The sequence below is a fragment of the Eurosta solidaginis genome, chromosome 3 (assembly GCF_040869045.1).
Source record: "Eurosta solidaginis isolate ZX-2024a chromosome 3, ASM4086904v1, whole genome shotgun sequence".
Taxonomy (NCBI): domain Eukaryota; kingdom Metazoa; phylum Arthropoda; class Insecta; order Diptera; family Tephritidae; genus Eurosta; species Eurosta solidaginis.
This window is the reverse complement of record NC_090321.1, coordinates 67,403,215-67,427,847: the sequence shown is the minus strand read 5'-3', so window position 1 is coordinate 67,427,847 and position 24,633 is coordinate 67,403,215. Positions and strand designations below refer to the sequence as shown.

At 36.4% G+C, this 24,633-nt stretch overlaps 1 protein-coding gene across 1 annotated transcript; it reads right to left on the bottom strand.

The window, feature by feature from the left end:
• Window positions 1-8,659: 8,659 nt before the first annotated feature.
• Window positions 8,660-23,545, bottom strand: LOC137243883 (uncharacterized). The gene is made up of 6 exons (XM_067772136.1): window positions 23,423-23,545; window positions 22,229-22,339; window positions 22,032-22,136; window positions 20,846-21,027; window positions 20,619-20,772; window positions 8,660-18,760 (listed from the first exon to the last, which is right to left on the bottom strand). Exons 2-6 carry the CDS (start codon window positions 22,272-22,274, stop codon window positions 18,630-18,632), a joined length of 618 nt encoding a protein of 205 aa, XP_067628237.1. The 5' UTR covers window positions 22,275-22,339; window positions 23,423-23,545; the 3' UTR covers window positions 8,660-18,629.
• Window positions 23,546-24,633: the final 1,088 nt, after the last annotated feature.

The following is a 24,633-nucleotide window of genomic DNA, read 5'->3' as shown; positions in this document are numbered from 1 at the left end:
GCAGCCGCTGCGTTTTAATTCGCTGGACTATGTTGATGACTGCGTATAGCTCGTACAGCTCATCGTTAAACTTCTTCGGTACTCGCCATCGCCAACCCGTAGAGGTCCATAAATCTTTCGAAGAAATTTTCTCTCGAACACTCCCAAAACCGCTTCATCTGCTGCTGTCATGGTCCATGCTTCTGCCCCATAGAGTATGATTTTCGTTTGCCGAGAGAGGACTTCACTTTTCAATTGCCTATCTAGTCCAAAGCGGCCACCGTGGTGTGATGGTAGCGTGCTCCGCCTATCACACCGTATGCCCTGGGTTCAACTCCCGGACAAAGCAACATCAAAATTTTAGAAATAAGATTTTTCAATTAGAAGAAAATTTTTCTAAGCGGGGTCGCCCCTCGGCAGTGTCTGGCAAGCGCTCCGATTGTATTTCTGCCATGAAAAGCTCTCAGTGAAAACTCATCTGCCTTGCAGATGCCGTTCGGAGTCGGCATAAAACATGTAGGTCCCGTCCGGCCAATTTGTAGGGAAAAATCAAGAGGAGCACGACGCAAATTGGAAGAGAAGCTCGGCCTTAGATCTCTTCGGAGGTTATCGCGCCTTACATTTATTTTTTTATTTTTTTATCTAGTCCAAAGTAGCATTTATTGGCAAGATTGATTCTTCGCTGGATTTCAGAGCTGATGCTGTTGCTAGTGTTGATGCTGGTTCCCAAATAAACGAAGTTTTTTACTATTTCGAAATTATGGCTGCCAGCAGTAGCGTGGTTGCCAAAGAGCATATGCGCTGACGCTTTGCTCGATGACAGCAGGTACCTCGTTTTGTCCTCGTTCACCACCAAACCCATCTTTACCGCTTCTTTTTCCAGTTTGGAGTAAGCAGAACTAACGGCGCGGGTGTTTAGGCCGATGATATCAATGTCATCAGCATACGACAGTAATTGCACGCTTTAATAGAAAATTATTCCAGAGCGGTTAAGTTGTCTAGCATCAAATTAAATCGCACGATAGGGGGTCACCCTGTCTGAAACCTTGTTTCATTTCGAACGGCTCGGAGAGGTCCTTCCAAATTCTGACTGCGCTGATGGTGTTGCTCAACGTCATTTTGCACAGCCGTATAAGTTTTGCGGGAAAACCAAATTCAGACTTAGCGGCATATAGACAGCTTCTTTTCGTGCTGTCGAAGGCGGCTTTAAAATCGACGAAGAGGTGATGTGTGTCGAGGGTTTTTCCAAGATTTGGTGCATTGTGAAAATTTGGTTCATGGTAGGTCTGAAGCCGCACTGATAAGGTCCAATGAGTTAATTCACGGTGGGCTTCAATCTTTCGCACAATACACTTTACAGAACCTTATATGCGATATTAAGAAGGCTGATTCCGCGATAGTTGGTGCAGTTTGTAGTATCCCTCTTCTTCTGGACTGGGCAAAGAACACTTAGATTCCAATCGTAGGGCATGCACTCGTCCGCCCATATTTTGCGAAGAAGCTGATGCATGCGCCTTACCAACTCCTCGCCGCCGTATTTGAATAGCTCCGCAGGCAATCTATCAGCATCAACTTTATACTGTGGATAATATATAATCTATTTATGATTATATTAATATAAGGAAAATGTTATAATCTGGAGGGCAAGTCCTTATGCTAGGTTTGGTTATTACTGTAGTCAAACCCGTTTAATTTAAGTAAAACTTTAATAAATGTAACTTTTATGTAACACAGCAAACTATGGGACTTATAATAAACTAGCAGAGTACCCGACGTCGTTCGGGTATAAATAAAAGCAGTACTATATAGACTAATATATTAAACTAATCCCAACCCCCATCTGTATGGGAGATGCCACGCCCCTTTTTTGCTATCCCAATTTTTCCCGAAGGGTAGGGATTAGTTTTATATACCTCCTCACCTAATTTCAGTCGTATAGCTTTAATACTTTCAGATATATTGACAACGAATCATTCCAGTTGTATGGGAGGTGCCACGGCCCCTTTTGCGTTATACCCAGTTTTTCTGGAGGGGGTAGGGATTGGTCTCATATAACCACTCACCTAATTTTAGCCGTCTAGCTTTAATATTTTCAGATATGTTGACAACGAATTATTCCAGTTGTATGGGAGGTGCCACGCCCCCTTGTCGAAAACTTTTTTTATATAGTCTACCATAGATTGACACACTCAGGATATGTCATGGCAAAATTTCGTTCGATTCCATTCTGCGGTTTAAAGCCAAATTAAACTTCCTTAACCCTAACGCCATAGTCGTAACCATACCCATATCCATAACCACTCAATATGATCGATTAATGGTGCCTTAACTTAAAAATTGTGAAAATTTCATAAAAATGATGAAAACGCAAAAAATTACAAACATATTCCACAAAAAATAAGTATCTTAGTCATAACGTATCCAAAACAATGAAGAAAATCTAAAAAAAGTTATTAAATTCACCAACTCAAATATTTTTAGGTTATGGATATGGCGAGAAACCAAAAACCAATCGATTGGCTATGGCGTTAGCGTTATGGTATGGCACCATTAATCGATTACATTCCTTTCCATAAGGTAGGTTCGATCAGCTGATTTATCTGGTTATGGCTTTATGGTTATAAGTCACCATTAATTCGCCCTTAATAAAACAGCTGATCACACCTACCTTATGGAAATCAATGTAATCGAGTTAGCGTTATTGTATGGCACCATTAATTCGCCCTTTAGGCTGCAAGTCCAAACATACTTACAGACATACTTTCACAAATATATAGTAGATATTACAAAATGAAAATATGTATTAACTATCAGCCCGTGTGCGACGTTGCTCGCAAAACGGATGTTTATTGTTGTACAAAATAATAATAGAATATACGTGAGATATGTCTATCTATCTATCTTTCGTATTACTTCATCTCACTTTTTGAATTGATCTTACTTTTTGAATTTACGCTCTGTTAGTAACTAATACTAAATATAAAAAAAAAAAAAAAAAAAAGTATCCCCCAGCGGGTTAGGGGGGGTCAGAATATACCCGCGGTAGGTATGCCTGTCGTAAGAGGCGACTAAAATACCAGATTCAAGGGGCTGTGTAGCGCAACCCTGCAGGTTGCCAGCGCAACATATAGCTTCTCCAAACCCAATTGTCAACCTCACCTATCCGCGGCGAATCCTGTTTCACTAACAGACGAGGCTCTGGCGACCCTAAGCTCCTTATGGAACTTGGGGTTGAGGAGGGAGGGGATGGCCTGAAGGTTTAATGTGACCACATAAATCGTTCCCGAGATGGTCGGGCCAGCACCTTAATGGTGCTGTGGTACCGGAGCGTACCGGATCTGTATCCGGCAAAGGACCATCACATCGATAACACTCCCCAAAGCCTTCGGGGAGCAACCTTATCGCTACAACAACAACAACAACAACATATAAAAAAGTAATAAATTTGGTAATAGTCTAGTTGAGAGGTCGACTGCTAATACGCTACCAAAAATATAGAGAGAGGTGTCAAACGACGCGTCTTGACATCAGTATTAATAATCCGAAGGCGGAAAAGAAAAATTTTATCTCTGTCCGGAGATATTTGCAGTTGAAGTTGGCGATTTCCATGTGGTTGTTGTGTTCGTACCCACAACAAAAATTGTGCATCACCGTAGCGGTAGCCTCGGTTATACCACACACCCGGACTTGGCATGGCGTAGCCCAGGGTTATTTTTTATAAGCGCGGCCGAAGGCCGCCAACACAGAAAGGTGTTCTGCGCAAAAATACTATGGATCCGACCCCTGGTTTCGGAGGTACCCGCGGGTGTTTTTTCGGTTTTTCGTTAATATCTTTTGAACGCGTTAAAATTTTTACTTTCCGCCTTCGGATTATTAATACTGATGTCGTTTGACACATCTCTCGATATTTTTGGTAGCATATTAGCAGTCGACCCCTCAACTAGACTATTACCATAAATTTGTACTAGTATTAAGTAAACATTTCAAATATGACATTGTAAAAGACTTTATCTTATATGTGCATTAAATAAATTTAATTGAATTGAATATATCGTTAGCTTAATGTGAAAATGTGCTAAGTCACTTTTTTGAAAAATTGTATTTTAATGCAGTTTTAAAACAATTCAAAGTACAACGATCACGAAAAAAAATATTTTAATTTTTAATTTTTACGTGCTGTTGGCAATGATGTGTAAATGTGCTATGTCGTCAGCTGTTCAAAAAAAAATGTGCTAAGTCAACCAGTCAATAACATGGTATAAATTACTATGAATGATAACTAAATGCGATATCTTCTGCATAGATGTCAAAATTCCAAAGTGATTGGATCACCTGATTTGTAATTGACTATCGCTCAATCTGTATCTCTTTCTATCACCCGCTGCAGATAGGCGCCGCCATATTGAACACCCTGTCAAAACGCTAAAAAGTAGCCATATTGAACATCCTGTCAGGCAGTTGACAGATAAGATATCACACTTAGTTATCATTCACAATGGTATAAATATTACAAATTAAAACCGGTGAGAGCCGAAATGATGTTTAAAAAAATTTTAAAATTCTCACTGCTCTCACATTTTTATTTTTTTCTTTTGTTGTTGTTTTCATAACAAAAATATAACAAACTGTAATATATTTGGTAATTCTATACGACAGCATGACACTCTTAATACACGTCCAAAAATTTCAAGAGGGGTATCAAAAGATGCGCCTTGGATCCAGAATTGCGAATCCGAAAGCGGAGATAAAAAATGTTGGGTCTGTCAAGACATATTTGCAAAAGAAATTTTGAAAATTTGCATGTGGTTGTTGTAATTTTGATGATTTTGTAGTACCCACAAAAAAAAGTGAACATAAGTGTTTTCCGCGGATATAGTTTTGGTTTCCGAACCGGTGTTGGACCCGCCGAAGGTAATTTTTTATAAGCGCGACCAAAGGCCGCCAATGCAGAAAGTTGTTCTGCGCAAAAATACTATGGATCATACCCTCGGTTTCGCAGCACTCCGATCCAATGTGCGATCTAATTTTTGTCCGCCTTCGGATTATTGTTTTCGAGGTCAATACGAGTCTTTTGACACCTCTCTCGGTATTTATGGACGCGTATTACTAGTGTCATGCTGTCGTATAGAATTGCCATATATTTTTGCGTTCTAACATTAATATTTTGATATTTTATCCAAAACCGAACTTTTTATTGGTAAAATGACCAGAAAATAAGAAGTATCAACGGTCAACCGCATTACAGAATTTTCAATTCAAGAGTTGTATGGTGGTTTCCCGCAAAAGGAAGCATAAGGCCACGATCCTCTTCTGAGGAATTTTCTTCAACAAATTGTTTAGAAATGTATCAGCGTCTGCGCGACGAGAAGAAAACCCCGACTTACCGCCAAGGTGTACGGAAGAGATACTAATAATAACAATTTGGTGTGATATATATCTGAGGAGATTAAGGCCTAGCTTTCCATTCAATTCGAAGGCTACTTATCATGTATTCGTTTTTCTACCAACTGGCTCACCTAAATACATGTTTTGTGCCGACCCAAAACTTTATCTGCTAATTCGGACGAACTTTTGGTGCCAAGGTAATGCCGAGGACAATCAATACCATTTATACAAATTTTCTTAAATATTTTTGATGGATAGGCCAACACACTAGCTCTACACCACGGCGGCAGACTTTGAACGTTCAGCCGGTAAATTCAGCCTCCACGAACTATAATACTCCAACCTGGACGATGATGTTTAGCTAAGCTGCGAAGAGCTACAGCGTTTTTGATGATGTGGGCAAGTTACTGGGTTCGAAGAAACAGGTGGGGGAAGACTTTGATCTCCCTTGGTGCCCCCTGTTGGCGTCAGTTATCAAGAAACAAGGTTAGCTGGAGTGACTTGTTACGCAACAACCAGCATCTCCTAAACGGTGAAGCGCCAATTAAAAAAGTGTCTTCCAATCGAGAGAAAAAGGACCAAAATAAACCAAAGAATATCTCCAAGATTATTTTTGTCCGCAGTAGCGAGGACCCTCGATACTGCTGATCTCTTATAAAGTGAAGTTCCGGCATATTTAAGGGTTGAAGACGTATCAACCAAGTGAAGAAGGGTGAATGAAAAATCAATAGGGGTGGTCTCCAACCTTCGCTTCTTAATTAGAAGAGATTAAGAAGTAAGGTCTTTTCTTTTGTCTTTTTGCAAAAATAGCACGTGTTGAGGCATCCATTATATTGGTAACTCATTTTGTTGCCATATATGTACATAAAAACCGATTTCAAAACTTTTCAAAATATTTTTTCACTTATTTCATAAGCATTTTATTTTTTTGGAATTAAAAAAAAATGAAAAAGTCAAACCAACAATTTTTTTGCGTTTACTTTGGTTTGGCATTTCCACAAAGTTTAAAAGAGTGATTTTAATTTTTTTAAACATCAGAAAGCATTGTGGCCGCCAAGAAGAGTAAATGGTTTACCTGGTAATATTTATACCATGGTTAAACCTATCGTAGCAAAATTCGGCAGAGGGGTTGCCTTTACTATGAGGAATGCTTTGAAGAAAAATTTACGAAATCGTTTAATGACCACGCCCACTTTTATATAAAAGATTTTTAAAAGGGTCGTAGACTAGAATAATAAGCTATAACTTAGCGAAAAATGGTTTTGAATCAATGATATTTCACATATCAAGTTTTATTGTAAGAGGAAATGGGGAGACATTTTTTTTAAATGGGCGGTGCCACGTGTTATGTAGAAAAGTAATTTATACAATGTTCGGTTACACCCGAACTTAGACACCTTTACTTCTTTGGCATAAAATCGATAACTTTTTGATACAGAATCGACAAGCTTCGATAACACGCTTATAACAAATTGGTAACCGTCCGATAACAAATAGATAATTTTTTCATAAAACAGGGCAATTTTTCAAAAAAGATCTATACATTTTCAATAACGCACTGATAACACATTAGTAACACTCCGATAACAAACCGACACATTTTTGATAACATATGAGTAACCTATAGTTAAAAACACGATAACTTTTCGATAACATGCCGAAAGCTTTTTAGTAAAGCGCCAAATACACGCCACGAACATTTCCATGAACATTCCCGTTATGTCATGTTTCTGCGACCTTTTCTGTCGTGTATGGTGGTGTTTGCCAGTTCGCGCAAATGTTCGCCAAAAATTAAAATATTTTAATTTTTGGCGAACATTTGCGCGAACTGTTCGTGCGTGTATGGCGAAATAGCTCATAATCGTAGTAATTTCTGAACGGAACAGACGTGCGCGGAAAAGCAAAATGGACAATACAAAATTTCTGAGTGAATTTATTGAAATGTATAAATCTTTGCCATCATTGTTTTGCGATATTCTCTCTTTTTTTTACGCTTAATTGCCACAGCACAGTTGTTGTCCGTATTCATCGCTGTCTGCAAGAGAACTAATGTTCGGCCAAAAGTTCGTATGGTGTATGGCCAAAGCTGCGAACAAGATTGCGGAATGTTCGCGGAAATGTTCGTGTCGTGTATTTGGCGCTTTATAATGCGGTCATGAATTTTGAAATAGTAGGAAATGTCGAAAATGTCTGCTACTATTTTACTACCTTTGCAATGTAATGTGCGGAAAAGAGTGAAACTCTATATACCTCCATATTGGAAACGGTAGCATGAAAGAAAAGAGAAAACAGAGGAAATGGGAAGAAAAAGTAGTGGAAGTTGGAGGGAAGTCGGAAAGTGAAAAAGAACAAGAGAAAGATGGAGAGTGAGAGTAGTGAAGAGTGAAAAGTAATAATTACAGAAATTGTTTGAGACAAAGTAGTAAAAGATGTTAAAATGAAGGTTAAGAATAAGGATAAGATTAAGGGTAATGGTGAGAGATAGATTTGGACAGGGGCAAGAGCGGTATGAGTAAGAGGAAAAGTGGAAAGAGTTACGAAAGAATGATAGGGATAGGGAAATTGAATGAGTTGGATAGGGTGAACTAGAAAATGCATAGGAGAGCGGAAATAAGAGAGGAAGAGGGTTAGACAGAGGAGAGGCGCCCCAGCGCATTAAGGGGCCTAGAATACACCCGTATGACTGTACGGCGAAGCGACTATAATACCAAATTGATTCAAGGGTTTGTATAGCGCAACCCTTTCAAGGTGTTGCTAGCGCAAAATAGAGCTTCTCCGACCCAATTATCAACCTCACATAGCCGTCGCGAATCCTGTTACCTGGCTTTGAAAGTTTCATGTGGTCATACTTAATCGTTCCCGAGATGGTCGGGCTGGTACCTTAATGGTGCTTGTTACCCGAACATACTGCATCTGCATCCGGCAAATGACCATCAACATCGATAACACTACCAAAGGTATTCGGGGGAGTGTCCTTATCGCTACAACAGCAGCAACAACAGAGGAGAGGCAGGTGGATAGATAGAGAAATTCAGAACAATGTCTGTCGGGTGTGATTATACGGCTGGTGGTATTTCATGTGTGTCCAAATGTTTCCAGGGGTAGCAGAGCTGTTAGAAATAAATTTTCTTTTTTTGCCATCAGGTAAGTCTATAAGCTCTGTTTTGTTAAAGCACGGTTGTTGTGAAACCTCTGCAGCTTTATATTTTTACACCAACCACCTCTTTCTGCTCAATGAGCCTACTTCAACGGTTCATTTACATAGGTAAATGTTGAACCGTGGTTGTCAATTCAGAGTTTTCGTGTAACAATCCTTCCAGATACTCATCCGCACCATCCAGATCGTCAATCATCTCATTAACGTCAGCAGTATATTTCCATAAATTTATGAGGGCGAGTATTGTCAAATGCGACTCCATTTTGTAATATTGACCTCACCAGTCTGGTTTATTGCGTCATGGTATTCCCTTTCCTAGGAAATAGATATTATTATTGGATGGAAAAATCGTACACTTGGGTAATTTTAATCCACGTGCAATAACTTAGTAACAGTACTCACTTTTACCCCTTAATAATAATTTACTTTGTACCAAATGGAATTTTTCTCTCAACGAACTACATAGTATTATAGATATATGAATAAAATAGTATAACAAATTCAGATATATTTTTTTTTGCAACTGACTAATCATAGTATTTTTCTAAAGGAAGGTCTGAGATGATTTCGCAGTACAAATTATATTGTGGCGAATGTTGACATCACTAGGCTGTTAGTAAATAATCACGCAAGAATAAAAACATGAAGCAGCCACTCGTATATACATGTAAACATTAAAGCTAGCAACACTTAGGTACAAGGCAACGAAGAGATCCCTCACACACACACATGTGGTTATCAGCCGACGTAGTTGCTCACACATAGAAACGCATAAACTACATATATACGTGTACCAAGCAGGATATTCTAGAAGGTGAAACGTCTAGACCTTTTGAGAAATATGCAGACGAGGCAACAGAGAGTATAAAAACAGCGCAAGCTGAGGAATCAGTAAGCAGTTTGATTTAATCAAGCTATCAGTTGAGAAGTGAAGTACAATTGTGACGTATAGTTGTACTAGTACTCTCAAGTTGAGTTATTTTCCAACCTTTGGGAAATTTTTGGAAATCAACTTATTTAATCCTCCTTATTAAGATGTCCCGTGGCGGAGTTTTCGTTTGGGCAAACCATGCCTAGTAGTGCAATTGGGGATATAAGTCTCTTTATGGTTGTCATTTTAGTATAAACTCGTTTGTGTGAAAAAGTTATAAAAGCCAACAGAAGGATTGTGCTCCCAGCGGGTCAGGGGGCTTAGAATATACCCGCTGCAGGCATGCCTGTCATAAGAGGCGACTAAAATACCAAATTGATACAAGCGCATCCCTTTCAAGGGGTTGCCAGCGCAATATATAGCTTCTCCAACCCAAATGTACCCGTGGCGAGTCATGTTTCTTTAAGAGCCGAGCGATCACAAGTTCCTCATGGATCTAGGGCTTGGCCTAGAAGGTTTCATGTGGTCATACCAAATCGTTCCCGAGATGATCGGGCTAGTACCTTAATGGTGCTTGTTTCCGGAATGTACCCGATCTGCATCCGTCAGAGGACCACAATATCGATAACACTCCCCAAGGCCTCCAGGGAGTGTCCTTATCGCTACAACAACAACAACAACAACAGGAGGATTGAAGGCGGATCAAAGTGTAGGAATGAAATACTTATTTTTTTATAATAGGCAAAATCCCCTGATCCACCTTTTAAGTTTAAGCCAATGGCCCATAGCAAGTGAAACGGAGATGGCATACCCTTAAATGTTGATATTTCCGACAGGGTAAGCGTTAGACAACAAACCGCCTTTCTCCAAACCAAAATCGGAAAATCGTGTCTAAATCCGTCGACACCACAGTTAGAACTTTTGCAGCAAAAACTATTTGAATGATGGCCTTCTTCGGGAAAATGTTATGGTTATTCGGTTGCAAACTTGCTGTTATAAAAAAGTTTTAATATAAATAGTATATGTATAGTATATATGTATATGGGTACATATGTATGTATGTAAATGTGTAGGTATGTTATACAAATTTAAATATGTAGTTTAGGTAATGAAAATGAACAGCAGTTTTAAAACTGTATATTCTGTAGTGTAACTTCAATCTTATCAAAGAGTACCTTATTAAAATTGATATCTAATATTCTTAGTAAGTTTTGCTAATTGTAATAAATGCGACATACAAAAACTTGTTGCAATATGCAATAACAATACATAGCTATTTTGTTGTTGTAAAAAACAGCCTCTGGAGCTTTATACTAATTGACTAGTAATTTATAAATGAGTGAGTGGATGTGTTAATAAGACGAAATATATACATATTCAAATATATAAATGGATAAGTATATAAACTAATTATAGGTTTTGACACAAAATATTTATGGAGGTAGGTTTGTACGAGTATACGCTTATATGTAAAGTAATATCCTTAAAAATAGATATTTGTAATCAGAGCTACAAATTTTGTAAAAAGTTCAGTATCAAGAATCAGCTTATAATGTTCTTAAATATGTGCGGAGTTTGGGACCAGAATAGTTTTGCTTTAATAGCACTGTTTTACAACTGAAATGTCAAACTTTTTAAAATACTATAACTTAGCAAACTAGTTTATCTTTACATTATTGATGGTGTAAAGATTTTCATTAAATCGTAATGATAGTAGTAAATACAAATATCCAAAAATCAGAGCTAATATGTAGAAATATAGGACTGATCCAAGTTAAGGATGACTGTTCGGTTCTTGGCCTTAGCACTGCTTTGAGAAAAAACACTGTTTCCGTTTTAAAATAATAAGCTTGAATTTTGTAGTGTTTTTTGAAAAGAAAGAAAAATTTAAATTTTCAGAAGATCTTTTTATTTTTCAAAATTCTCATAGAGAATTCAATTCATTTGAAACAACAAAGGATAATTATTATTTGGGGCCCAACGTGGGGCTGCAGCCAATTTTAGATCAGTGTATTATAAAGGGTTCATAGATCCTAGCTCATTGTCTAATCGGCGGCAGTTAACAACACGAAGCTAATATTTGCCCAGCACTCAACAATGTTGTGATACTTGTTTATTGTACCACTTAGATATGTTATATGAAAAATTAAATTTATTAATTATATTTTCTTTTGATTTTCTATCTGAATCTATAACCAATTTATTTTTAATATCCACTAATATCCACTAAAAGCCAATTTTTGCAAAACGTGTTTTTTTGCAGATTTCCATTACTGTTACTCTCTTGCATCTGTAAAGCATCAAATAAGTTAAAATTACGTACTAAAGGGCAATTAAAAAGCAATTAGAAGAAGCCAGTCCGTGGAAGAAAGTTGTAAGTTACACGCAAAATGATACGATCGCAGTTGTCGCAGGTAATTGATAAGTGTAACAGAGGTACAAAAAGGAAATGTAATGTTGAAAATTGGAAAGATATTAAAAACAAAAAGTTAAGAAATAGTGGAAATACATATACAACCAGGAAAAAACAAAAGTATCCCTCAAAAAAACGCTCCAGAACAAGTGGAAAAACGTTTCAAATGCACTTGCTGTAATTTTTATTTAATTTATTGTTTATATAAAAATTTAGTGTTGGTCAAATGAAGGACTATTGGCCTGAGAAGTACGCAGAGTTCTATAAATCGATCTGCAGTAAATAAAGATAGTATATAAATCTCTTACTTGAAAGAGGACCCTTACACGATGGTTTTTCGCCCTCTTTATGTAAAAGTGGCCGTGAAAACACTCGGGAATTAATATTTAAAAAGAAGTAAAGAAAAAAGATAGGTTGGAAAGTTATTGTGTAAATGGGCTCAAAGCTTTATTCACAGTTTTTGGAATATTTTCATTTCTGTTTTGAACACATTTTTGTTTTGATGCCGAATTAACTTTTTGTATGAAATAAATAAACTGTAAGCATTCTATAATATACTCTTTATTTAAAAAACAAACCAATACATATTTTTTTTGCGATAGTAAAATTTTAAATCCGTTCCTACAAACCGTATTGCTCAGTGGAACAACGTTTTAAAAGCCATCAGTACAGATGCTGTGCATAATGGAAAAACGTTTTAACTGCTGTCGCGCTTGGGATATGAAACGTTTTTACACTGAAAAAATGACCGCTTACTTGTAATTCGAAATGAAATTCGTCAATTTTTTTCATATAAGTTATTAATGTCATTGTTTTGGACAAGCCAACAATACAGGAACAAAGAACAATCACAAAGCCTCCAAAAAACGTTTTTTTCTTTCCTGTAAAAAAACGATTTTGTCATTTACAACGTTATTCGCGGCTCCGCTTCAATTTTAGAATATTATGAGAGAGTTGAACAACATTTGACACTCATAATCAACAAGCAAATAATTACTTATAGTGACAATATTAATTGTGAAATCAGTGAATGTACTAATCCAATCACTCATAAGGACAGGCATCACCTACCCTTGGTTATTAATTTTAGTTTTTATAGTTATTCACAGGATACTTCTGAAAGCAGATTTACTTTTAACTTTAATTCGTTTGATTTTCCAAGTTTTAATGGTTTTTTATCTGAAATAGACTGGGAAGTGGTACTTGAGGGACTTGATACTTCTAATAGTTTCCTAACCTTCAAATCTATTCTATTAAATCATTGCCTGCATAAAATTCCTATGAGAAGAATAAGGCCTTACAAACTACCGTGGTATACGAAAGAGTTGCAAAAATTGAAGAATCTCAGAAATAAATATATGCGTAAGTTTAAACATACGGAGAACCATTTGTTCTTCACTAAATACATGCAATATTAGAAGAAATTTAATAATTTAGATAAGCTTCTGTATACCAACTATATTCATACAATCGAGTCTAATATTAAATTGAATCCGAAAACATTTTGATGGCCACTCAGCGCGATCACCATGTGATACAGCCAACTTATTTGCGGAGTTTTTTAAGTCAAACTTTGCTGCCGACGATAGTTATCTATCGTTTGATTCCTCTGCGAATCTTAACACTGCTCTAAACTTTGGTGCCCTCTGTCTCTCTTCTGATGATATTAGTAATGCTATCCTAAAACTTAAATCTTCGTCTCAAACAGACGTTGATGGGTTTTCTTCAATTAATTTTTAATAAATCTCTATCGTCCGGTACGTTCACTGACGAGTGGAAGCTCGCCTCTATTACCCCCGTCTTTAAAAGTGGTAACAAAGATGATGTGCGTAATAACAGACCTATTTCAAAGCTTTCTATCATTTCCAAAATTTTTGAGCATGCTGTTAATGCCAAGTTGAGTTTTGCGGTTAAGTCCTTAATATCTCCCTTCCAACATGGCTTTGTCGCTGGTAGATCAACAGTTTCTAATCTTGCTGTTTTTAGTGAATATTGTGTTGAATCTTTTTCTGCAGGTTTTCAGGTTGATTGCATTTATACTGACTTTTCAAAAGCTTTTGACAGAATGCATCATAGTGTTTTAATTAAAAAATTAGGTTGCCTTGGTTTCGACTCTTCGTTTCTTTTATGGATAGTCTTATTTAAGTAACATACAGTGTGTTGTTTCCATAGATGGACATTCGTCTAGTCCGTTTGTAGCCACTTCTGGGGTTCCCCAAGGGAGTATATTAGGTTCAATTTTATTTATCTTATTTATTAATGACGAAAGTAGTTGCTTTTCATTCGCGAAATGTTTGCTATTCGCCGATGACTTAAAGCTATTTTCTGCCATTAAGACGCCAGATGATTCCTTAATGTTGCAGAATGATATTAATAAGTTGCACCAATGGTTCCTGAACTCTCGTATCTCTTTGAATCCGTCGAAATGCTTTCAAATGACCTACTCGAAGTCAATTAATCTTTTAACTACAAATTATAGTATTTCTAATTGTGAGCTTCAATGTGTTAATGAGATTAAGGACCTTGGTGTTGTCTTTGACAATGAGTTTTCTTTTAGTAATCACATAAATTTCATAACCTCTAAATCATATTCTATGCTTGGATTTTTGAGGCGCAATGCGGCCAAATTCTCTGATCCCTACACGTTTAAGCTACTTTACACGTCTTTTGTTAGGTATCATCTGGAATATGGCGTATTTATTTGGAGACCAAGTAGACAAACTGCTATTACCAGAATTGAAAGAATACAAACAATTTTTCTCAAATATGCCCTTCGTCCTTTAAACTTCTCTGATCCTACACCCGCCTACTCTGCGCGACTTCTGCTTTTATGCCTTAAGTCTTTAGAAAATCGCAGATCAACACTCTGCTTGTCATTTACGTATGATATTAATGGCTCCGTTGACTGTCCATATTTATTGGATAGGATTCGATTTAATATTCCTCGGAGGTGTCTTCGTAGTTTTTATCCATTTTATTGTGACAATTTTAAAACCCACTATTCTAGTAATGCTCCCATTGCTCGTGCTCTCCGTGAGTTTAACTCTATCAGTACTGTTGTAACTCTAGACTTTTCTGCTCCAAAAGCGAAACTGTTAAATATTTTAAAATCTGCTTTCTAAGTACCATGTATTATTTTTCAAATAACTATATCTTAATTTTAGTTTTTATCATAGTCTGTAAGGATTGAAGTCCATTGACTAATTGAAATAAATAAATAAATAAATAAATGTTGAGGTTATAGATACCCTTAACGCACGTGCAAGAGAAAATGCCTTACGAGTGTTTATTTCCGGGCTTAAGCACCCTATATACGATATTCTTTTTTCATTCCAACCAAAAGACCTTCCAACAGCATTAGCTATTGCCCAGGAGCTGGAAACAGATCATAAACGTTATGATTTTGCTCATACTTTTGCTATGGGTAGTTTAGTAAAACCAACTAGACTTCGACCGACTGCTCCTCAATATAATAATTCTCAATAATAATCCTCAAATGCCAAAATTTCATTCGAGTGGAAAATCAGTTCCTATGGAAATCGACCCAGGATCATCAATGTACAGAAATCGGACTTTCAAAATTCTGGTATACAACAAAGCCGCAATATTAGTTTTAATCAAGCACAAATATATTTCCTAATCAACAACCGTCTGGGTTTAAAACTGAAGCTGTTAAGCAACATCTGGATCCATCTGGATCATTCAATCGACCTCAACCTAAAACCCAGAGAGTGAACTGCCTGAAGCCTCTGATTTGAGCTATGAAGAATTAAGTTGCAACGACTGCGATGTTGACGAACAGCTTTACGCACACAATTGCAATAACGAAGAGGAGGAATTCAATGAGGAGATATATTTTTTAAACTGAAGTCGCTCCTGCCATTTATTACAAAGAAAGCTTTAAATGGTCAGGAGCTTTGTTTACTAATAGATAAGGGAACATCTAAAAATTATATTAAGGAGCTATCTTGTCTTAAGGGTGTTCAATTCCTGAAAAATCCTTTTAATTTAAAATCAATAAATGGGTATAAATTAATAAATAAAAAATGTTTTCTCAATGTCCTTAACCACACTTCGACCTTTTATTTGTTAAAAAGTCTTAGCACTTTTGACGGTATCATTTGCTTTGACTTTCTTAAAGAAATTAGGGCAAGAATCAATATAGAAGCTGATTAGTTATATTACCAAAACGGTAAAATAAAACTCCAACGTCTTCATTGTAATCAAGTGAATTTAATTACACTGTCGGTCGCATCGGAGGACGTGCTCTTGTATTATCCAGATTTTAACAAGCCTTTTGAGTTGACAACGCTTTATGTTATCGAGCGCTTTAGGTGCTGTTCTTTCTCAAAATAATCGGCCATAACAATGATTTCAAGAACACTTTCATCGACGGAACAAAATTATGCAACGAATGAGCGTGAAATGTTAGCAATTGTATGGGCACTAAAAACTCTTCGAAATTACTTATATGGATTAAAAAATATAATAATTTTTACAGATCATCAGCCCCTCATATTTTCGATCTCAGAAAGAAATCCTAATACAAAAATTAAGAGATGGCGAGCATTTGTAGAGGAGTTTTCGCCAAGTTTTCATTACAAGCCAGGAAAAGAAAATAGAGTTGCTGATGCTCTTTCGCGGCAGTTTATTCATAATCTTAGTGCCTCTGTAAATACAGCATATAGTGAAGAATCTTTAAGTGATGTCATTAGAAGTGTTCAAGTCTCTGTAAACCAGTTCAAAAATCAACTGATACTATCAAAAGGAAGTTCTGTAACTAAAACAACCAAGGTTTTTTCTAAAACATATTTTCGACATTATTAACCCAAGTGTTACAAATGCAACACACTGTGACTTTAATACCTTAGCAGAAATTCACAGTTCTATTGTGTCTTCATTTCCTGGAGTTAAATTTCGCCATACTGAAGTAATTGTGATAGACTTGACAAATAGAAATGACCAACTTGAAAGTGTTGTCACTGAACATAATCGGGCTCATCGATCAATGGTTGAGAATTTTAAACAAATTTCCAGTGAATATTTTTTTCTCGATATTAAAAAAGATTTCAAAACGGTTATAGCAAATTGCAAAATTTGTAAAAAAAATAAATATCAGCGCAAGCCGTCCAATCTAGAAATTGGCAAAACATCATTTCCAAATTATCCAGGTGAAATACTTCATATTGATATTTTTTTAACAAATAGGCAGTATTTTCTAACATGTGTAGATAAATTTTCAAAGTTTGCCTTGCTAAACCAATTGCTTCGCGATCTTCATTGGATGTGAAAAATGCATTGCTTGAAATATTACTAATATTTCAAAAACATAAAGGTAATTGTTTCGGACAATGGAAAAGCATTTAAATCAAATATAATTAAATCTTTATTGAGAGACAACTTTTCAATAGACCAATTTTTTGTGCCTACCTTGCATAGTGAATCGAATGGCCAGGTTGAAAGATTCCATTCAACACTGATGGAGATATCTCGGTGTATTAGATAGCAACAAATATTAACTGATACTGTTGATATCGTGCTGCTTGCTACTAACAAATACAATAATAGTATTCATTCTGTAGTAAATGATAAACCAATTCGAATTCTTCATAAGTGTGTTGAGGAATAATTGGGTAAGGCTCGAGAAAGATTGGTTAAGGCACAAAAAACTAGTTTAAAAAGAGTTAATGGCACGAAGAAAATGAAAATGTATTTACCTGGTGACATTGTTAAAAGAAACAAGCGACTTGGGAATAAATTTGATAAACTGGGCCCGTATTACGTGTTACGATCAGTGACTGAAAACCATTTTCACTCAAGCGATAACTATGCAACTGTCAAACTTTTCCTAAAAATTATAATAAGTTATAGATCTAATGAGTACTATTTGTACTAGTTCAAATATGCCATTAATCCGATCCACCATTTCAGAGCTATTGTGATCTAAAAAATGAGTCGATCACGGATCGTAACACGTAATACCGGCCCTGTTTAATGAGAAGATTGTTGAAAGGGATCTCGGTACAACAGTTTTAATCGAAGTAAAAACGATTCATAAAAGCAATCTCAGATAAACCTCAACCTAAATTCAATACTTATTTATCGATCAAACAGACCAGATACAAATAGGGTTATCAATTTTGGTTATTACTGTTATTTATAATTACTCATTTTATCGTTTATATGTTTACCAATTAATATTTTAAATATGAGTTTGAAGTTTATATTTTAACTTTTATTTTTAATCTTTTAAGACCAAGGAGGGTATGGAAGGCAACAGTCACCTGGTTATTAAGAGACTTATTAAATTATATTATATTTAAATTCAAAGAATTTTAAATGTACTTAGTATTATATAAATCGGTGACGCTTTAATTTTAAAGGGGGAGTAGTTAAGGATGACTGTTCGGTTCTTGGTCTTGGCACTACTTTGAGGAAAAACACTGTTTTCGTTTTAAAGTAATAAGCTTGAATTTTGTAGTGTTTTTTTGAAAAGAAAGAAAAATTAAAATTTTCAGAATAAAATTTGGATTCATAAAAATAACACCAGATCACAAGATCTTTTTATTTTTCAAAATTCTCACAGAGAATTCAATTCCTTGAAAACAACAAAGGATAATTATTATTTTCCATAACCTTTAAAGAAAGTATAAGCTGATTCATTGATCGACAAAATATTAAGCCTCTTTGTACTTCTACTCTAATAAAGACCCTTTCCTCATTTGAGTTTTAGAATTTATCCACCTTATAAACACAAATCGGACAGATACACCTTAAATTTTACTTAAGAAACCGGCCCTAATAAATGTTCTTTAGCTATGGATTTATTCATTCTCCTCCATTTTTCTTCTCTTCATACTATTGACCTTATGATGTTGATTTTTCACCGATTTCAAACCGACACGAAGTTGTTTTAGGCCCAGCTTTTCGCATAATCCAATTTTTTGTGCAGCTTCTGTGAAATAAAGATAAAACCAATTTAGCAAATAGTAAGATTAATATGGATATTGAGTTTTAATCAAAGGTATTTTCAATATAATTACATAGAAATCTCGACGCCATCGATGGCACTATGGAACTTATTTAGATCTAATGACAGGTTCATTCTATATCAACTCAATAAAATGACAGCTTCGAACTTTAAGGAATTTTGCTCACGAAATATAGGAATCCTGAATGTCAATTTAAGGTGTAAGGTGTAAACGTAAATTTAGTCCTTTTAAGTGGTATGGTACATGTAGGGCTATATGTAGTACGTAAATGCAGGCATAGTTTGTGTTATTGGTATACTGTATGGAGTACTACAGAAAGAGGACTACTTTGGACCCCCTGCGAGTTAGGGAGCTTAGAATATACCCGCGGCAGATATGCCTCTCGTAAGGGGCGACTAAAATATTAAATTGATTCAAGGGGTTGCCAGCGCAATTTATAGCTTCTCCAACCCATCTGTCAACCTTAACTACCCGTGGCGAGGCCTGTTTCTTTAACAGCTTCTCAACACAAGTTCATCATAGATCTAGGGCATGGGAGGGCGTTAAGGCCTAGAAGGCTTCTTGTGGTCATACTAAATCGTTCCCGAGATGATCGGGCAAGTACCTTAATGGTATTTGTTACCGGAACGTACCGGATCTGCATCCGGCAAAAGCCCATCAACACCGATCAACACTCCGCAAGGCCTTCGTGGAGTGTCCTTATCGCTAAAACAACCAACAACAGGGCTACTTTGGACTGAATAGGCTACTGAAAAGTTGAGCCCTCTCTCGACGAACAAAAAAAAAAACGCTCTAAAAGTCGCTCATTATTCCTGTCCTGATGTATGGCTCGGAATTATGGATGGTGTAGAGAGAAGATGGGATGGCTGTTGGAGTTTTAGGGAGAACATTTCTCTGGAAGATTTATGGTCCTCACCGTTATGCTTCGGCCAAGAGAGTATTTCAGTTGACACCGCAGTTTGGAAGCAAAGGAAGGGGAAACCTGGATTGAGTTTTTAGAGGCAGGTGGAGGAAGCCTTGACCTCTCTTGGTGCTTACAATTTCCGTCAGTTATAGCGCAACAGACATATCTGGCGTGCCTTGTACGGAAACGGCCAAAATCGCTTAGGCGGTAGAGCGCCAATTAATGATGATGAGTAGTACATAATGTAAGCGTAAGTATAGTCACTACACTGTAGCGTTAACACATTCAGTCTATGTGATGTCTTCATTGACCGGCAAGTTCAACACTGCAGGGTAAGGTGGAAACAATGTACGTGATAGAGTTCATATGAGCGAAAGCAGACAGCAAGACAAAGAAAGGAAAAAAGAAAAGGGCGAGGATAGGAAAGATTAGATGTCAGAACTGAAGCCGGAGGGCATGCTATCAATTCATTTATCGAAAAGTTAATGGTTTGTTATCGATGAGTTTTCGGTTTGTTGTCGACGCGTTATCAATTTCTTATCGACGATCTATTGGTATGTTTCCGACCAGATATGGCCGAGTTATCTACTTGTTATCGAAAAGTCGCAAATTTGCTGTCGGAGTATCGATTTATTATCGAACAGTTACCGATAGTTTACGAAAAATTTATCGATTTGTTATCGAAAAGATCTCGATTTGTTATGGAAATGTAATCGATATGTTTTCAAAAAGTTATCGACTGTCGTTATCGGCATGTTATTGATTTGGTATCGAAAAGCTATCGATATACTATCGAAAAAATTTCTATTATTTATCGAATGGCTATCGAACTATTGCTGCCATAACAAGATTTGAGTTTTGTAAAAAAAATTGGAAAAACTAATAAAGTAATAAATAAAACCGACAATTGTACTCACGTATTAGAACGTTCATAAGTTTGGTGTAACTGAGTAGTGGTATTTTGCCTTGTTTGCCATCAATATTGTGGGCCATTATCACATTTTCTGCTAAAAGCGAGCGCATATTCAATTTAAACCCACCATTTCTTATTATATGATAAACGGTTTCAACCTTTTTTTTAAATAGAAATAAGATTTCATAAAATAAGCCAAATCTTTAAGCAACTAAAAGCCAAAATATTAACCATTTCGATTTGATTTTCCTCATTTATGAGCATTTCTATATTATCCAGTTCATCTTGTGTCTTTATAGGAAATAATGCTGAAAATTTTGGTCCTGGATATAAGTTTTCTGTAATTTTTTTGATATGCACACTTTGATTGGTTAATATATTTTTAATGCATTCCATATTTGTGTCAAATGAGTCTGAAAATGAAAGTTCGTAGAGTTTGTAGATGCATATTGTGGGTATACATATATGTATATTAATCGCCCGTTGAACGGATGCCACTATACCCCTGTTGTGAGCTAGAATTTACAAAATTTGTTTGAAGAAAGATTTATATAAGAACTTTTTCAAAACTACACTAGCTCAAAACTTGTTTCGATACCATTTTGTCTCCGCATACATAAATGTAAAGCATTTTCAGCTAAAAGGTTTTCTTGAGAAAATATGTATGTTATTAATCTAATTCAAAAAAGTCGTCTTGCGCGGAAATTTCTTTTACTCTTTTAGCAAATTTTGCATTAAAAAATCCCTCGATTTGGAATAACCTCTAGGGAGGGGTTTGACAGTCCCCCAGCGGGTTAGGGGGCTTAGTATATACCCATGGTAGTTATGCCTGCCGGTAAGAGGCGACGAAAATACCAAATTGATTGAAGGGGTTGTGGAGCGCAAGCATTTCAAAGGGTTTTCAGCGGAATTTATAGCTTCTCCAACCCAATTGTTAAGCTCACCTACACGTTGCGAATCCTGTTTCTTTAACAGCTGAGGCTCTGGCGATCCCAAGTTCTTCATGGATATAGGGGATGGGAGGGCGATATAGCCTAGAAGGTTTTATGTGGTCATACTAAATCTTTCCCGAAATGGTTTGGCTGGTACGTTAATGGTGCTTTTGTTACCGGAACGCATCGGACTTGCATCCGGCAAAGGTCATCAACATCGGCAACACTCCGAAAAACCTTCGGAGAGTGTTCTTATCGCTACAAAAACAACAACAGCAACAGCGGTTTGACAGTGCTCACTTTTCCTGAGTTGATCATACCCCGATGGAAGTAACCTAGCTACCAAATATTATAGGTCTAAGTGTAAGAGCCTCTAAGTTATAGCGATTAAAAAAAATTGGACTTAGGAGGACGGGGTGGCACTCCGCATTTTTCTAAAAATAATAATAAATAATTTGCACATATATATTTTATTTATACTATACCTTTCATTGCTTTCATTTCAGTTCTTAAATTATCCGCAGCGGTTTCTTTCTCTAAAACAATGCATTTTAACTCGTCTATTTCATTTTTTAGTTCCAAAATAGTACCTAAAATGGATGAAATTAAACTTTATAGTTATCGTATTTAAAATTCTATTTTTTATTAATAAATCGAGAAATTATTGGAAAATTTTAATTACCTTTTAAATAATGAATTCTTGTATATAATTTGTTGGAATCGGCCATTACGCTTTTATTATCGTTTCTAAGTATTTGTTGTTTTAATCAGAGTAATTTATTTAAGCTTGATCCTAAAAATGAAAGAAGTAAAGAGAAGTTTTTTAAAATTATTTTTAATAATTATTTTAAAAATGTTTGTTTCAGGAATCTGTTTGCTTATTTTAGTTGTGTTAGATTATCCTTAAAATCTGCTAGATGTTAGTCCGGATACAAGTACAATACTCGGCTAAGGACCATCACATCGATAACACTCCCCAAAGCCTTCAGGGTGAAACCTTATCGCTACAACAACAAGAACTCGGCTATCAGCCCCTTCATATTCCAGCTAGGTTATCGTATGTGAGATTTGACTTGGCCTCTTTGACCTTTATAGGACTTCCAACCTTTATTGCTCACGGCAAAAATTCCATGTATGGACTTGCAGGAAGGTTATGCGAATGTCGCTGATATAGGCATTATGAATCAGACAAGACACGCTCAGGAGCTTCTGGTACCAGCGCGACTGCCTCAGTAACGATTCTTTTTTACTCCACGAACCTTTGGATGTATAAATTTTCGTCGCCTATTACGGATAAATAAATAGGGACTTTCAATAATGCCTGCAAACCCTGGATAGCTTTCACTGTACTGAGGACACTAAAATTTGTTCAAAGGGACTCAGAATATTCTTTCCCAATGTAAGCACACTGTAAGAGGCGTTTAAAATTCACCGTCTGAGCATCTCATTAGTTAGTTACTCTGGGAATGTGTTAAGCCCAACCCCAGGCCTAGATATTGGTATTGCTGGGTCTGCCGGAAAAAGATACAAGACGGTAACACTGCTGTTGTCATAGATTACCCATTCCCCCTTCCTCTATTTCTTTTTGGAAGACAATGAACAATTACATTCCTGCTCTATTTTCGAAATCTCCTTCGATCAATAAATATCTAACTACGCGACTACTAGCCTTGGTTTAACCAGACTTGGGTACTTATATTCCCTATTGGTACTTGCATCAATGAATACTTTATTGGCGTTACACATCATCCTTATATATTTAGGTATGTAATCCTTTGGTAATCATAGCAACAGACAAGGGCTCTTAAGAGCGTGAAAAATATCCTAAACCGGGTCAAGTGGCGCAAAAACAACTAAAACAAATATTGAGTTTTACCGTATTTACTGTGTATGTTTCACTTAATTTATTGTATTTTCATTTATTTCAATTGATCATCAGATTGTTTACTTCTTCACTGTATACAAACAAAAAATTGTCAAATTTGCGTCGATAACAAAGGTTTTTTAACCCTATCGTTGAACTGAGATTCATTTGATTTGACTCGTTATTCGTCAAGTTCATTTGTGTAGGTAATGCAGTGTTCAAAATCATATATATTATTTCTAATTGCTGTTTTTATGTACGGGTCCCTTTTTCGCTCTTATTTGGAATCCAAATCCATAAATAAAGTTTTGGTTGTAAAGATGGTGATTCGGGCTATTAGCGAGCTTTGGGCAATTTTGGTCGTAGTGCTTTTCTTTAGCTATATTTTATTAAAATAATTTGTTAAAAATAAACGATTGTGAGCACACAAAGAAATCTATTTGTACTATGGGACTATTGTGAATATTTGCACTCATTACCGACAGTTGCTATTGTACGCTAGATGGCAGCGCACCTGTAAGTTTTAATTGATTGGCGGTAGTTTCTATTATACACTAGATGGCAGCGCAAGCTGTAAGTTCATAGAACAGCTGATTTCTGTTGATATTAGATAAGAGACTTTTATATTGATTGCGCAAGATGCGCACGGGTCAGGCTCATTGAAGTATAATAAAAAACGAGGGTCTCTTATATGATGTATACATGGAGCATGATTTAGTGCATAATTCGAGTAACATCGTCTGCAAAACACATTCGTAATAGATTATAGCAGCATTTAAATCAAAAACAGCTTCTTTCGAGCTGCAATATTTGTAGATTAGGTTGTAGCCCAACACATTTTAAACCTTTTCATTACAATTCTCATTTTTCTTCACATGGTTGTGACACCGAAAGTTAACAGACGAATCTGTAACCATCCTTTGTCCGGTTTGTGCGCTTCACTTGGGACCTGGACCGTAAATACCTCTTCCAATAAGAAGTGACATGCCTCTCTCCTTTCTTTCAGGTCGCCTCGAAAACAACTCTGCATACAGGGCACGATGTTAACGACCGTAGTAACTCGTGGTGTATATATAATAAGGTGGATTTCCCTAAACTCGACCTCATGATGTCGCCGTGCAATGGAAGCACTCTTCTCTCTAATTGCATATAGCCACTGCGCAGACCTGTATGCTTCTAACGAGCGGGAACGAATGACGTTGCTCGCGTTCGAAGAATGGGGA